The 17719-nt window shown below is 35.8% G+C and overlaps 1 protein-coding gene across 5 annotated transcripts in view; it reads right to left on the bottom strand.

Annotated features, from left to right (window-relative positions):
* Nucleotides 1–17719, bottom strand: part of ARHGEF12 (Rho guanine nucleotide exchange factor 12) — a 152823-nt gene that overhangs the window by 59999 nt on the left and 75105 nt on the right. For all 5 annotated transcript variants that reach the window (XM_031015915.3, XM_055356135.2, XM_031015914.3 and 2 more), the window contains 4 exons: nucleotides 8199–8297; nucleotides 7197–7246; nucleotides 4634–4691; nucleotides 829–1007 (listed from right to left, as the gene is read on the bottom strand). In XM_031015915.3, the coding sequence (XP_030871775.1) occupies nucleotides 829–1007; nucleotides 4634–4691; nucleotides 7197–7246; nucleotides 8199–8297 (386 nt within the window). The remainder of the gene's footprint in view (nucleotides 1–828; nucleotides 1008–4633; nucleotides 4692–7196; nucleotides 7247–8198; nucleotides 8298–17719) is intronic.

Raw genomic sequence — 17719 nt, 5'->3', positions numbered from 1 at the left:
AAGACAGCTCCCTAATTCATCACCCATCATCCCTCCTTGTTTCACAACCCTATAATATTTTACCAAATTAGTCTTCCTATAATCCTAGGATAATCATGTACTCTTTTGCTTAAAAAGAAACAACATTGAATGGATTCTTACTGCTTATCTAGTTACATGTAAATTAGCTTGGGAGATGTGACTTTTCAAAATATATAGTCAACCTACTATTTTCAAGTTCATCTCCCACTATGCACATCCTTAACAGGCAGCAACCAAACAAAAATCCTAGCTACTTCTCCACAATATTTGATGCTTTTTTGGCTCCTTCTAATTATTGTTCTTCTTCTATGTGCTTTCTCCCTCCTTTGAATCCTCACAGAACTTAGTATTTTTTTGCCCTCATAATGTCTACATTCTGCCTTGTATTATAGTTACTTGTATACTCTTGATTTAATCTCAATCAACAAAGCTTTGTTAAGCACCTTCTACATGCTAAGCAATATTTCAGGTACTGGAAACATAACAGTAAACAAAATAAACAAAAATCCCCGCCCCCCTAAAAGTACACATTCTAAGATGACTATAATCTTGAACATAGAGTACCTTAACTATATTTCTGTGGGTGGCACATTGTTTTACATATGGCAGGTGTTTAATACTTGTTAAATTAAATCTGCTATGACAATCTTCTAATCATTCCTATTATGTAATTTTTATATTAGTAAATCATTTTCTAAAATCTTAAATTTAATTAGTTCATCGGCCGAATACTTGAAAACTCTCCATATAAAGTAAACACATCCTTATAAGACTGAGCATTTAACTAAGAAATTTCCCCATTCTTACCCCCATGAGCACAGGACTAGTGATTCTCTCCATATTCCCAGATGCTCCAGGTGAATGAGGAGATGTCATGATGGGAGACATATGTCCAATGACTGAAGGCTCTACTTCAGAGTCGGCAAGTGGAATCTGGGGCGACCCAGGTGGGCGTCCCTGAACAGTGAGAGCTACATAGGAACCAGCTTGGGGTGGGGAGATGGAAAAAGGGAAGGGAAGGGAAAATAACATTGTCAAGAAACTTTTTATACCATTTTACTACTTAATCTTCGATAGTTCTAAAAGATCCAGTTATATAAGACTGTCCCATCATCTGCTACATCATGTCTCCACAGAAAAAAAAACTAATTTGTCATTTCTCTTTTATGACTGCCCTAAAAATCCAAAAGAATGATGCCGTTTTCAGATAGCAAGTTACTACTAGTAAGATCAGATATTAAAAGCAAATAAAATTTATAACTCCAAGAATATATTTTCTTTATTTAGAGGAGTGTTAAAATCAACTATCTATTAGTGGCTATGTTTAATTAATTTCTTAAATGTAAATTTTTTAAATCTTCTTTTTTTTTTTTTTTAATTAGGGTCTCACTTTGTCACCCAGGCTGGAGTGCAGCAGCACGATCTCAGCTCACTGCAGCCTCGACTTCCTGGGTTCAAGCAATCCTCCCTCCTCAGCCCCCACAAGTAGCTGCGATTTTTTTTTTTTTTAAAGATAGGGTTTCGCCATGTTGCCCAGGCTGGTCTTAAACTCCTGAGCTCAAGCGATCCGCCCGCCTTGGCCTCCCAAGGTGCTAGGATTAGAGGTGTGAGACACAGCACCTGGCCTAGATCTTCATATTTTAAGATGATACTAACTAGGCAGGGTTTAGTGAATATGCTAGAACATAAAATGCAATTTTAAATTAACTTTACAAAATGAGTATGACCAAAAAATATTCCACAATGACAGGGAAAAACACAATCAATAATAAGTAGTAAATTTTAGTAGAAAATATTTGGAGGAATGGACAGGAATTCATTAGACATATTGCAGGGGGCGGGAATCTAGACAGCAAAAATCACCATAATCAGGCCAGGCATGGTGGCTCATGCCTGTAATCTCAGCACTTTGGGAGGCTGAGGCGGGCAGATCACGAGTTCAGGAGATCAAGACCAGCCTTGCTAACATGGCGAAACCCAGTCTCTACTAAAAATACAAAAAATTAGCCGGGCGTGGTGGCACATGCCTGTAGTCTCAGCTACTAGGGAAGCTGAGGCAGGAGAATCGCTTGAACCTGGGAGGCGGAGGTTGCAGTGAGCCGAGATTGCGCCACTGCACGCCAGCCTGGGTGACAGAACAAGACTTCATCTCAAAAAAAAAAAATCAACATAATCAGTGTCAGTAATAGATATGGCAAAACTTTTTTCTTAGATATTTCAATAGAACTTTTAAATGTATTTCACACTTGTCTCCCAATTTAACCCTCCCATGGAAATCATTATCAATTATTTCACAGTGTTTTGGTGTTCTAAAGACTAGTTTTGCTATGTATAACAGTCACAAGTGTTATAATTTGGAGGAATTTTACATATAAACACTTTCTAAGGCTCTTCAGTCTTATTGCTCTCTATCAGAAAGTCATCTATTATATCTCACTTGCCTATGTATTTGCTTATAATAGCTTCCTAGCTTTTCCCTTCCTTTCTTTAGCTGTTTCTAAACTGCTCTGATTTGATATCACTTTTATTATATCCAGAATACACATTAGAAAGTAGGACATGCAGGAACTCTGTTACATACACCCAGGCTTTACAGATGTCAAATTTACATCTGTTTTGGATATGCAGAGGTTTTTACGCTTTACTTTAAATTTTTAGCTATGCCCTTACTACTGGGTAAGTAATTTATTGCTAGAATCCCAGGATTTAATTTTTCAAGTAAAATTTACACTGGAATGAGCAAAAAATATAACCTAGAAAGCTAAAGAAATGTTTTTATATACTTCAATGGACATCAGGCATAAACTTATTAACATAAACCATATTTATGCAGCACATAACAATTTATAAATCACATTCTCATTAAATAAGTGGTCAAGTTTATTCAAGTATGGGGATCTAATTTTGATCACTGCACTCTTATCAAGTTAAGAACGCTGATCAAAGTGACCATTTGGAGCACTGGTACTCTGATGAAAAAGTTTAAAAAATTTCATAGTTGCTTAACATAGCAGTAAAAAGGCCAAGAAAAAAGTTAGTTTATTAAATTTCTTTTGAAGATGTCCATCCACCCAATACAGAGAAACAGAATTAAATAAAACAGTAGTGATTCTGCTTGATCACAAACAACTATCTCTTATTTCTAGTCTACTTTACTGTGGAATAATCTGATGCAGAAGATCATAAATTCTTTTTTTAATTCCTTTTTTAAAAAATTTTCATTCAGTTCAAGCAGTCTCTCTCTTTTTTTTTTTTTTTTTTTAAGAGATACAATAACAAATACATACGGCCCAAACCAGGCCAGAACAAAGAAAAAGGAAGTTATATTTTAGGTGGTGGACTCTCATGTGACTTTCTTTACTTCTGTTATAACTGTCATGCTATTTTCCATTCAGTATGTGAAGCAATTAGAAAATATAAAATCTTGGCCAGGTATAGTGGCTCGTGCCTGCAATCCCAGCGCTTTAGGAGGCTGAGACGGGTGAGCCCAGGAGTTTGACAGCAGCCTGGGGAACACAGCAAAACCCTGTCTCTACCAAAAAAACAAGACAAAACAAAAAACAAAAAACAAGGTGGAAGGATCACTTGAACCCAGAAGTTGGAGGCTGTAGTGAGCTATAATTGCACCACTGCATTCTACAAGACCCTACCCTAAAAACAAACAAACAAACAAACAAACAAAAAAAACAAGAAAACATAAAATCTCTCTTGGAAAGCAGGTAAGGTTAAAGGGTAACAACAAAATGAAACCAAAGCCCAGGTTGGGGAAGATTCCACCTGACTCAGATTCAGATGACCCACCCCATCACCACCTGCTAGCAAAGCTCACAGGGCCACTGAACCTTCCCTTCTCCCTGTGCAGATGGGAAAACTGAGGCCCTGTGAGTGGCTGAGGCCTGGCTTGCCCATAACTCACTGCCAGCTCGAGGTTCGTGAAGCCACCTTTGACCCTGCAAGTGACGGGAGGTTAGCTGCAGACTCCCACTGCTTCAAGCCTGTTTCTCCACGGAGAACTAAGTCCAAGTGGGCTATTCACTCAAACCTGAAGATCACAAATTCTTAACCCTAAAGATTTCCAAGAGAAGATCGCTACTCTGGATTATATAATCATTTACTTATCTGAGGGAAAGTGATTGTGCTAGATGATTTTTAAAGTTCCATTTCAGTTCATCAGGCCATATGTCTGATTTCTCAATCTCCTTCCTCTCAGGTGACTCATGCATTTCTTTCAAATATATGTATCAAATATTACCAAGAATGACAGGAATATATTATAATCAACCATATAAATGGAGTTGACAAAAGATAGCTATTAGTAAGCTAAGAGTTTTCACCTCAGATTTTCCTTCAACGCAGGGATCAGCAAACTCCAGCCAAGGTGCTAAACCAGGATCACAGACTTTTGGCAAATAAAGTTTTACTGAAGCTCAGCCACACCCATTCATTTACATATAATCTATGGCTGCTTTCATGATACAATGACAGAGTCGGCAGTAGACTATATAGTCCACATAGCCTAAATATTTACTATTTGGCCTATTACAGAAAATTTGCTGCTCCTTACTTTAAGGGTTTCAGAAAACAATTAAAACTAAGAATAACATTCACCTACATTTGATTAGCTTCACCACCTCCAGATGATTTGAATGAGTCACCAGAGTTCCATTCACCTGTAAGAAAACGAAAGTAGTGTATGTCAGATACATTCTATTGAGACAATGGATAAAATGACTTCAAGAATTATCATACATAATATAACCAATATAATATAGTAATCACATTACATTAAAATATTTATGTATTTGATTCAATATTCATTTTCACACCATGATTCTACAGGGCATATTCAGCAACAAAATGAACTTAAACATAAACCAAGGCCTTGACATACAAAACATTACAACTTATTCACCATGACAAATGACAAAACATAACATGAAACAGATATACAAATCGTTCACGATGAAGGGCTCATACAAATAGAAAAGATCTCTTTGCTTTTAACTACCAAGTCATCAATTTGTCAAAATTAATAATAAAAAAATAATTTTTAAAATAAGTATTTCCAAAATATTCAATTTGCTTTTAGTTTTTCAACCATGATCTAATCTTCACAAAGAAAATTAATTTTCAGAGCGGCTAAATGTAGAAAATGTTATCCCGATTCTGAATTAAACCAAACAAATCAAGGCAAAACTATCAAATGTGGTTTTAACATTAATTTTCTGATTAATTACCTGATCCAAGTTATCTAAAATACAAATATATCAGTGTAAAAAACAGAAGTACAAGTATACTCATCCTGCCCCATGAGACAGTTACTGTTAGCTATGACATTTAATTTTGGAGACACTTTTCTAGTATACACACACCAAAGAGACACATAAACATTATACATTACAACTGGCTTTTCCCTGGAAAAAAAATAAAACTTTTTTTTCACTGTACGGCAGCTATCTTTCAATAAAGATACACACTGACCTAATCCATTCTTTTCAAAAGCTGCAAATGAAATATAATTTATTTCTTTGTCCCTCAGTTTATGCAGTTATGTAGTAAAGCCAGTAAAAATTTCCCTGTACACACGACTTCACATTTGTACACTTATTTCCTCAGATAAGCTACTAAAAGCAAAATTGCTTGTCACATATTATATACTTTCTTAAAGGCTTTTGATACATATTCACAGACTTTCATCCAAACAGGTTTTACCTAATTTATACTCACAACGAACTCATGAGAATAGTCATTTTACCATACCCAAACTATACTAAATGTGTATTACCAATCTTTAAATTTTCTGACAGCCAAAGGTATTTTTCACCTATCATTTTAATTTCTTCTTCTTTGTTATCAGTGAGATTGGCCATATCCTCATTAATATGTTATGTATTTCAGTTACTTTAGGGAACTGCCTGATAAAATTCTTTGCCCATTTTTCTTTTAGAATATTTATTCCCTTCTTATAATTTAAAAGTGTTCTTTAAATTTAAGGATATCTGGTCTGTGATACGTTTCAGATATTTCTTCCAAATTATTTTTCATGGTATGTTTTCTTATGTAATAATTTGATTTTAAGTAATCAAATTAGTCAATTATTTGAAGAATAGTTACTGACTAACCCATTCTTTCTCTACTGATCTGAATTCAAAATCTATTTCTAGTCTCTCTGTTGTGTTCCACTGGTAGGTCTATATCTAGATTAGAGTCATATACATCTCTTCTCATACATACACATACATATAACATATTTTTTTCTTTAGTGATTCTTACATCTTTATAAAGTTCATCTGGAAGAATAATCAGATAGACATCTACCACTACAATTCTATTTGCATACAGGTCAGGTATTGCTTATCTGAAATACCTGGTACCAGAAGAAGTGTTTTGGATTTTTTTGAAGTTTGGAATATTTGTATATACATAATGATACATCTTGGGGATGAGACCCAGGTTTAAATATGAGCCTTTTATGTTTCATATATACCTTATACACATAGCCTGAAGGTAGTTTTATACATTTTAAATACTTTTGTGCATGAAACCAAGTTTTTTGTTTTGGTTTGGTTTTATTTATTGTTTTTTAAAGACAGGGTCTCACTATATTGCCCAGGTCGAAGTGCTGTGGCTATTCTCAGGTATGATCAAAGTGCACTGCAGTCTCAGCTCCTGCACTCAAGCAATCCTCCCACCTCAGCCTCCTGAGTAGCTGGTAATACAGGCTCAAGCTACTGTACCTGGTGAAACCAACTTTTGACTGTGACCCATCACATGAGGTCAGGTGTGAAATTTTCCATTCATGGTGTCATGTTGGTACTCAAAAACTTGCAGAGTTGGGAGCATTTCAGGTGTCAGATTAGAAATGTTCAACTTGTACTTTGATGAGAATTGCTTAATAACAGACTAATCTAGACAGAAATGATCTTTCCAACCCTGAATTACTCTCCTATTCAAGAACACATATTCCTCCATTATTTTCAATCCTTTTATTACGTCCTTCAGTAAAGGGTAATATTAATTTTAAAACAAATGAAATAAGCTTGTATAGTCAACAGATCTATCATACATAGTAGTATGAAGCTTTTTATAAAAATCCAAGTGAAAAAAATCAGAATATGACCAATATATGTTGTTTTTTAATCCTACCGTAAATTCTATAATAGCCTTTTCCTTACCTTGATGATTCGATCACCTGTCTGTACCCCAGCCCGCATGGCTGCTCCATCTGTATGAGAAATTAATTGCTTAAAATGTGATTCATTTGCATTTACTGATCATCTTCCTGACAGAGAGACAGTATAACAAACTGGTTAAAAACATGGGCTGTCCTTTGGGAGGCCGAGGCGGGCGGATCACGAGGTCAAGAGATCGAGACCATCCTGGCCAACATGGTAAAACCCCGTCTCTACTAAAAATACAAAAATTAGCTGGGTGTGGTGGCACGTGCCTGTAGTCCCAGCTGCTCGGCAGGCTGAGGCAGAAGAATCACTTTAACCCAGGAGGCAGAGGTTGCAGTGAGCCTAGATTGTGCCACTGCACTCCAGTCTGGTGACAGAGGGAGACTCCATCTCCAAAAAAAAAAAAAAAAAAAAAAAAAAAAAGGCTGTAAAGTCAGACTTTACATTCAAATGCTGCTTCTACCACTCACTAGTTGTGTGACCTTGGACTGATTTGATGTTTCTTTACTCTAAGCCTCAATATCACCTATAAAATGGGGATAAAAAAATTGTCTACTTCAAAATTATAGCACCCAACATAAAGGAAGTATTCAATATATGGTAACAGCAGTAGAAAATATTATCACTGTTGTTTTGGGAAAATAAATGGTATTTCTGAAGCCATAGCTATCTCTTTAATCTGTCTTTGCGAAAATATCACTGGTGCCATGGAAAACTGAAATTTCAGAAACTTTTGTGTGGACAATAAAGTATCATGACCAAGGAGTCACATGATTTCTAAAACTATATAAAAACTGATTTCTTTCTAACAAGTACAAAAAAAAAATCAACTGGAGTAAACTCCTTCCTGTAACTATGACATGATAGACGAATCTAGTACAATAGTCCACATGACCTGCAATCTATGTAATTATTCTATTCTTGGCAATTGCCATTATTTAAGCTTTTCTATTCTTACTCTGTTTACTGAGTGATAAATTGTTTTTTAAAATGCCTTGCCTTCTTTGACAGACTGTACGAAGACTGGATTGTCTCCACTGACCGTCAGCCCAAATCCATTGTCATCTTTCTGGATGATTACGCAACGCTGAACAAGACCTGCACAAGAACCACAGTGTAAAAAAAGAAGAAAAAGAAAACAGAGAAAGGAAAAGACAATAATTATATATTAGTAATAAACTGTCTTCCATCTGGAGAAACAAAAAGTAGCACATGTAAATCCACGTGGTAAAATAAGAACACTAACCACCATCAACAAAGCAAACACAAGAACACCACAGAGTCACACATACTGTTTTCTCACTGGCGGAGTATAATAGAATTGCTCCAATATTAAAAACAGCTATGGCAAACTGCAAAATATTAAGTATTAGACATGAGACAGCTAGAAGGAAAGCCCATTCACATCCATGCTATTTCTCTGTAGTAAAAAAATTCTCCCCCTGCCCCACTGCCCTGAGTTTTTGGTACCCTAATTGGTGTTTAACCCAAGAAAAATCAACCATCTTAGGACATGGGGCTAGGAGCATCTCAAGGAAAATTCTGCAGAAATCCAGTCTTACTCTCAAGAAAATATACTCAGGAAAACAGTAAAAAGAAAGGAGGTGCTTACAGAGTACCTGAAGTTATTCCCCAAAGAAGGGAAGAGAAAGGAAGAGTTCAGGGGGAAGAAAAACCCTGGCTTATAGAAAACAGAAACAGAAAAGAGAAAAAAATAGAAAAGATAAAGAATCTGTGAGCTCAACCAGTTCCTTCATCTCTTTCATATACTTACCTGATTCCTAAGGGAGAATTTGTGTTTCTTCTAAACAGCAAATGAAAACTGTCAGGGCAAGGTGAGAGAAAGAGGGCCCCAGCCAGAGGAATAGAAATGTCCTGCCAGGGTAGAACCCTGATTAGTACTCAGGGCTGTTTTATCATAGACCAGATCTAAAGATCTTGAACTCTGTGTTAGCCAGAGACAACATATATTTTCAGCTTTGCAGGATCTAAGCATTTCACCGAAGTCAATATATAAAACAGGTAAAACAACACAAAGATAATGAATAGAAAATAAAAACTTTTTCTAAAGATTTTTATACAAAAAGCCACAATCTTTTAAATATAAGTCTGATTTACCAACTAAACGATATGCTAAAGATATGTTAATAAAAAATATATATAGACTGTGTGTACAATGGCTCATAGAAAACATATACATATAACAAATTATATATATATACACACAGTGTATATACATATCTATTTTTGCTGATAATGACACATCATGAGTATATGAGCCTACTGTAGCTTAACATGAACCTTAACCCTTGAACTCATGCCCTACACAAAAATTAAAGCAGATCATGGGCCTAAACATAAGCTAAAATTTTTCATAAGATAACACAAAAGGAAATCGTCAAGACCTTAGGGTATTAAAAAAACAAAAAAGGAAGAAAGAAAGAAAAAGAAAACAGATAAAATACATGTAACAAAATATTTTATAACATTAAAAAAAGACCTTAGGGTGGGTTTATAAACCATAAAAGAAAAAAAACCTAGGAAACTGGACAAAAATTTAAAACATTTGCTATTCTAAAGACACTGGTAAGAAAATGAAAAGGCAGGCCGGGCACGGTGGCTCACGCCTGTAATTGCAGCACTTTGGGAGGCTGAGAAGGGCGGATCATGAGGTCAGGAGATCGAGACCATCCTGGCTAACACAGTTGAAACCCCGTCTCTATTAAAAATACAAAAAAATTAGCCGAACGTGGTGGCGGGTGCCTGTAGTCCCAGCTACTCGGGAGGCTGAGGCAGAAGAATGGCGTGAACCTGGGAGGCGGGTCCAGCCTGGGCGACAGAGCGAGACTCTGTCACAAAAAAAAAGAAAGAAAAAGAAAAAGAAAATGAAAAGGCAAACCACAGAGAAAATATTCACAGTATGGATATCTGATGAAGAATTTGTATCCAGATTATATGCAACTCTCCAGCCAATAATGGAAGACAAATGTTAAAGGGGGCAAAATACTTAAATAAACACATTACAAAGATACACCAATGGCCAATAAGCACATGTAAAGGTGCTTAACAGCTGCAGTCGTCAGGAAAATACAAATTAAAACCACAATGAGATACCACTATACACCAACTAGTCTGGCTAATCATAAAAAGTGGTAGCAAAGAGGTGGAGCAACTAGAACTCTTAGAACATTATAACATTGCTGGTGGGAATGTGCTAACATTCTGGAAAACTGTTTGGAAATTTCTTATAAAGGTAAGCATAAATTTACATATGATCCATTAATTTTACTCTGAAGAGAAAGAACAATTTGTGTCCACAGAAAGACATACACGAATGTTCACAGCAGTTTTATTCATAAGAGCCCAAAACTAGAAACTCAAATGTCTATCAACGGATGAATGGATAAACAAACTGTGGTATGTCCATACAATGTATTAGGAAGGAAGAAAAGGACTACTCATACAACAAACATGGATGAATCATAAAAACATCATGGTAAGCAAAAGAAACCAGTATGTAATAAAGTAAACACTACATGACTCCAACATAGAAAAGGAAAAACTAAACTAAAACAACAAAAAGCAGAATAGCAACTGCCTAGGGGAGAAGCAGGGAAGAGGAGTGGGAATGACTGCAAAATGAAATGAAGGAACTTTCTGCAGTGATGGAGATGTTCTGTTTCTTAAGATAATGTTTACATGAGTATGCATATTCATTTGTCAAAATCTTCTAACCATACACTTACAATTAGTGCATCTTATTTTATGTAAATTTTACCTCAATAAAGTTGATTTTCAACATTTAAAAATGTGTTACCCCTAAATTCTAGAGACTTCTAAATACTAAATAACATATTCACCACTCTCACAAAACAATAAATTGTAATGAGGTCAGGTGATAACACATTATAATTCAACCTTTGTTATCTGTTCAGTGTTACTTCCTTCAAGTAATTAGGACACCTATAAAATAGGATATGAATATATAAATCAAGTTTAAAAAAAGCATTCTTTATAAATTCTAGTATATAATAAATAGAATCAGAGATTCTGGCCAGGCATGGTGGCTCATGCCTGTAATCTCAGCACTTTGGTAGGCTGAGACAGGTGGATCACCTGAATGAAGTCAGGAGTGAGACCAGCCTGACCAACATGATAAAACAAAATCAGCCTGGCATGGTGGTGGGTGCCTGTAATCCCAGCTACTTGGGAGGCTGAGGCAGGAGAACTGCTTGAATCTGGGAGCTGGAGGCTGCAGTGAGCCGAGACTGCACCACTGCACTCCAGCCTAGCCTGGGCGACAGAGTGAGAGACTCCATCTCAAAAAAAAAAAAAAAAATTATTAGACTAAGCAGCATTTTACAGGAACTTTTTAAAATCCATGCTTGCTTTTGGGAACAAATATTTCACAACCTCACTTATAGTTATTTGAAATTTCAAAATAAATTAGATATTGTGACTTTAGAAATCAAGGCAATTATAACACTGAATACGTTTTTTCATACTACATTCGTGCTTCTCCGTTCTCCCACCCCACCTCACAAAAGCTGAAAATTAATGAATTAAAGGTTTCTAATATGGGTGACTGCAGTGCTAAGCAACCTGGGCTTCTTAAATAGACCTTTTTTCAGATGCCTGCAGAGAACAGGACACCTGTAAAAGATGAGGGAAACGGGTATTTGGAGTCAAGGAGTTTGCTATGTTTGCACCTCTCACTTGAATAAAAAAATATATAAAGTAGTTAGCTTAATGTCTAACAAATATTAAGGGTTCATACATGTTAAATATTATTTTATTATGATTAAGGGGAGGTTGACCTTGGATTTTCTCCTCTATCCATGCTACTAGTACAATTAGAAGTTCTTTTATGTTAATAAACTCCTATCAATTAATGCAAATGATCCTTAAGAGAATCAATTCTGGCTGGGCGCATTTGGGAGGCTGAGATGGGCGGATCACGAAGTCAAGAGATCGAGACCATCCTGGCCAACATGGTGAAACCCTGTCTCTACTAAAAATACAAAAACTAGCTGTGCGTGGTAGCCTGTAGTCCCAGGCTACTCAGGAGGCTGAGGCAGGAGAATCGCTTGAACCCAGGAGGCAGAGGATGCAGTGGGCCGAGATTGCGCCACTGCACTCCAGCCTGGCGACAAAGACTCCATCTCAAAAAAAAAAAGAGGATCAATTATGATTTATGTCTAAGTTTTGTTTTTTAGCAAACAAGGAAAGTAGTTTTGGATGGGTAAGGAAGACAGAAGGGAATTTAAAAGGGCAGAGCTTCTTGTTATAGGTAGCTTTAGAAGATGAGAGACAGCTGGACGTCCTTAAGAAAAGAATCAGTCTTCTTACAAGCTTTTCCTAAATATGCATACTGAAGTTAGGTGCCCCTCTTACAGACTCCCACTGCACCCTCTGTATACTCCTATTGTATTACCCTTACTCACACTGATTTGTATTTGTTTTTATTCTTTCATTGGATTTTATGCTCCAAAGGTGCAGGGGCTATATCTTGATCACAATCTTATCTCAGAACCTTGCATGTATTCTGGGACAGAAGGAAACTTAAAAAAATTGCTTATGAATTAATGAAATTCAGACAAGTAGACAAGTCTAGAGATGAAAGGAAGCTCAGAAAGGGAGGTCATCGGAGAGAAAAAAACAGCACCATGCACAGTCAATTTTATAAATATGCCTAGAATCCTAACAGATTAATAAGAATCAAGAAAACCTATTAGTATTACTTCAGAATACAGCAAATCTGTTATCTCCAATTCATAACAGTCTCAGTCTGATAACCTTCCCTCCTAATTCTACAGCAAAAGGAGATGAGGGACAAAGAATAAAGAGGAAAAGGAAAAAGAACTATGCACACATCCTATTCAATTTTTTCTTCTCCCCAAATCCACTGTATTAGCCACATTTATTATTTTATATTTACCTGCTAATGTGAGATTGATGTACTTTAACATGTACTTTAAATCAGTAGACCAATATAAAAAGTGTTACACATACAGTCAATTCAGAATCTATAAAATTCAAATTAACAATACTATTCTGTCCTGTCTATCTGTGGTGTCTGCATAAATTTAGATCTGCGGTAATAATTAACTGAAAACGAAGCCATCCCACCATGCAAAATTCAGAAATCCAGTCCTTCAAATGCTCAAATCTATTATGTTCCCTCTCATTCAAAATCAAATGAAATGTTTTCCCTTTTTCTTCAGAGAAATATTCTATTTGTTGACCAGAAGCTGTTTTAACCTACCACAGAGGGAAAAATTCCACCCTCTGTAGAACTAAAATCACCAATACTGGCTAAATTATCATATCTTTGAACTATCCTTTTTGACATACACACACAAAAATCCTACTTCTTTTGTTTGTTTTAGCAAATTTGCATTGAGCATCTGTCCATACTAGTTATTTAACACTGCAGTCCATAGGTGCTGTGAAGAACCCAAGACTACTTGGAGTTTCTGTTCTCAAAGAACATAAAATCCTGGCAGGACAATACTGAAAACAAATGGAGAAAAAAATGACAATGTTTAAGAATCAGAAAATGGTACAGAAAATAGGCCCTGTATGTTGCAGAGAAAGCCAAAGATAAAAGTAGACTCATAACTCCAAAATAGCAATCTTCAAATTTCATTAATTAAAAAAAAACCCAAAAACCAGCTTTCATCATTTTTACTTTTTCTGATTTTTACAACTCATATAGTCCATGGTTTTGTTTTGTTGCTAAATCCTTTATCATCTGGTATAAAGATTATTAATCATAACTTCCATACAAATGTATCTATCTGTGAATATGAGTTCTGTAAGGCCACCTAATTACTTTGATATGTGCTATATGCCAGCCCTTTGCACAGACACAGGCAGAGTGTTCAAAAAGTAAAACCAGTGAGACTGGTTTAAAAAGTTAAACTTCCTTCAAACGTAATCCTAACAGGCAGGCACAGTGGATCACACCTGTAATCCCAACGTTTTTGGAGGCCAAGGCAAGAGGACTGGTTGAGGCCAGGAGTTTGAGCACAGCCTGGGCAACTTAGCAAGACCTCTTCTCTACAAAAAATAACAGTAATAATAAACACGTTTTTCAAAAAAAACAAAAGACTTAGTCCTAGTAATACTTCTTCCGTCCCATTGTTCTTGGTGCCATATGAGTATTTCTTCACAGCTGTTTTTTTAAGTGCATATAGAGTAATGGTAAATGAGTGCATTTCTCTATCATTGCACTTATCAAAATGTATTGCAATTCTTTTGTACCAGACTGTGAGCAACCAGAAAGTAGGTACAGTCACTTATATCTTTGTATCTCTATGCCTTAGTATAGTGCTTGGCACGTAATGGGTGCTCACTAAATAGTTATTAAATAAATTTGAATTTTATACACGAAGGAAATTTTAAATAAACATACTCAAACACTTTCTAATTAGAAAAAAAATCACAGCCTTGAAGACTATGCAAAGTAGAGGAACATTTCTATAAGAACGCTAATTAACCTTCTGCCCTGGCAAAATTCCAACTAAAATAATTTGATTTTCCATCTACCCCAAAATAACTCCTCTAGTTACAAAACAAACTTTATTTCCTGTGTCTTAAAAATCATATTTCGCCTAGAAGCTGATAAACCTGATATCATGCTTCATCTCATCAGTGAAGTAAAGATGTTATATCAAATTTACATAAATACTATCCATTTCTTTTATTTCCTTATCATAACAAAAGACATATTTTTTCTGTTATTACAATGTGGCACTTAAAACCAACATAAAAAGATTGCTTCCTTCTTACTCAATAGATAATTACCAATGATCATATTTTGAAAGTGAAAAAAAAAAATGAAGTTTCATTCTATAACTGTTCCTGAAAGAAGGCCATAACTCCTATAATGAAAATAGAGTGTGGGGCATATTAATGAAAATGGAGTGTTAAACATGTAAGATAACCTGTTAAATCTTCCATATTACATTGACTTTAGTGAAAGCACATTAGTCTTTCTTCACCTTTTATTTTATTTCATGACCAAACTTCTCTAAGTTTCAGCTCTTAAGAATTAGCTTCAGGGAAGGGAGTGGAGAAGGGCCATGTGCAACCTCATAAAAACAGCTCATTTTAAACTGGTGCCAGACATACATGTTTTATGAGTAAGACCTCAGATAATCCTTTGATTAAGAAGCTTCTTGATTCTAAATGCACAGTCTTGCCAGCAAGAGGAGCCTTAAATTCCCAGTATGCTGATTTCATTCTTTCAGACCACTACCAGAAAAATGTCTCCAAGTTACATTTTCTTCTATCTTCAAGTTTTTCAGAAGGAAAGAAAGATTCAATTAGGATGAGTGAAGATCTTATTCCATCAATTTTCTCTACTAAAATACTTCCTATGTCAATCTCAACAATCATTCATTCAAAACTCACTTAATGAGTGTCTCCAATATGTTCAGCATTATGGGAGATGTAAAGATAAACATAAATATAAGTAATTAAATACAAAACAAGATGTCAACATTCAGAAACAACAAAAGTAGCTGGGCAATCCTAGGAAAAGGCAGTACTTGAATTGAGCCTTGAAAGATGAGTAGGATTCTAAGTTATAGGTGGTAATTCATTCAAGACAACAGAAATGGCATGTGCAAAGGAAGAATGCCAAAACATGTTTGGAAAATGAAACGCTGAAGGAGAATCAGAGTAGAACAAACTGGAAACAAATTGTGGCATTATCTTAATAACTACCTGTACTTTCTTAGCAAGTGAATGACCAAATTCTTAACTTTAGTAATATTAATCTGACAAGTCAAAGCAGAATATAGAATGGAGAAAAGTTAATGAATCAATGTGAAACTGAAATAAAAGTAAGTTACAAATCTATTATAATTGTCTAATAAAATGATGGACAAGGCAGTGGGGTTGAAACCAAAGAGTGAAGGATGAAAAATATTGTGATGGTAGAATCAAGGGGACCTGGCAAATAGCTGACCACAGGGGACGACGGAAAATGGGGAAGTCAAATATAACTTTAAGGAAATATAAGACTAGGTGAGTGGAAGAATGACAGTGTCATTATAAGAATTAGGGAAATAAAGAGGAAGACTGATTTCCAGCTGTAGAGAACAATGATGAACTCCAGTTTGGTCACTCTGAATTTATGGGACACTTAGACTGGAGACTGGAAGAAAGATTGGGGACAGAAACTTGGGTCATGCCTACATGTATAAAACAAGAGGGAAAAAACAATCAAATAAAGAGAGACAAAATAATTACAAAGAATAAAGAACCAGGTTGATGTAATATCATAGAAACCAAAGAAAGGGCATTGGCAAACACGGAGGAAAGGCCATGTGAGACAAACAGCAAGAAGGCAGCCATCTGCAAGCCAGCAAGGGAATCTTCTGACCTGATCACACTGACATCCTGATCTTGATCTTCTAACCTCCAGAACTGTGAGAAAATAAGTTTCTATTGCTTAAACCAAGCAGTCTATGGTATTTTGTTACAGTGGCCTGAGCACACTAAGACAGCTTTAAAAAGACATAACTTATTTTCTTGAACCAAATACTGTCAGCAGGAATCTGTTCAGACACCATGACAGCGGTTAAGCAGCAGCTACGGTCTAACTCAGAATTCCCTTGCTGAATCTCTCATTTCCTACAGTAACCCACAAAAGTATTAATAAAATTAAGTATTATTAAAATTATAGATCAGAAAACGCATCCATACACGTTTAATATACTCTAACAGGTAGAAAGGGACAAATAAGGGGAAATGGAATAAATAACCAACTGACCGCACTGGGCAGAAATGTAACAAAAAAAGTCAATACAAAGCAAACACTTCGTTTCCTTTTAAGATGCACAAAGTAAATATATTTCACAAAGTAGCTCTAAAAATGGCTAAGAAGCCAGGTGCGATGGCTTATGCCTTTAATCCCAGCATTTTGGGAGGCCAAGGCGGGAGGACTGCTTGAGCTCAGGAGACAGAGATCAGCCTGGGCAACATGGCGAGACTTTGTCTCTACTATTTCTTTCTTTTTTTTTTTTTCCCTGGCAAATCATTCCTTCAACAACCTCATCTCTATTAAAAAAACAAACAAACAAACAAAACAGCTGGGTGCAGTGGTGTGCACCTGTAGTCCCAGCTACTTTGGAGTCTTAGGTAGGAGGATCACTTGAGCCCAGGAGGTTGAGGCTGCAGTGAGTCATGATCATGCCATTATACTCCATCCTGGGCCATGCAGCGAGATCTTGTCTCAAAAAAAAAAAAAAAAAAAAAAGCCAAGAAAGTTTAAAATAAATAATATGTGAGTAACTAGCATTTTTGTTAAGTACTCAGCTAATGAATTTTACCCCGAGAAAGCAATGTATAATCTCTAAAGTTTGAAGTGGGCTTATAATAAGACCCTACACTAAAGCAGAATGTCACCAGTTGCTATGATTCTACTCAGTAGTTTCAAGCTTTTCTGAATCCCCAGAAAAACTTTTTCATCTATGCTAACTGTATGTAATCTAAAGAAGTCTATTCAC

Source organism: Gorilla gorilla, chromosome 9, assembly GCF_029281585.2.
Source record: "Gorilla gorilla gorilla isolate KB3781 chromosome 9, NHGRI_mGorGor1-v2.1_pri, whole genome shotgun sequence".
In the NCBI taxonomy this organism is placed as follows: domain Eukaryota; kingdom Metazoa; phylum Chordata; class Mammalia; order Primates; family Hominidae; genus Gorilla; species Gorilla gorilla.
This window is presented reverse-complemented; position numbering and strand designations above follow the sequence as displayed.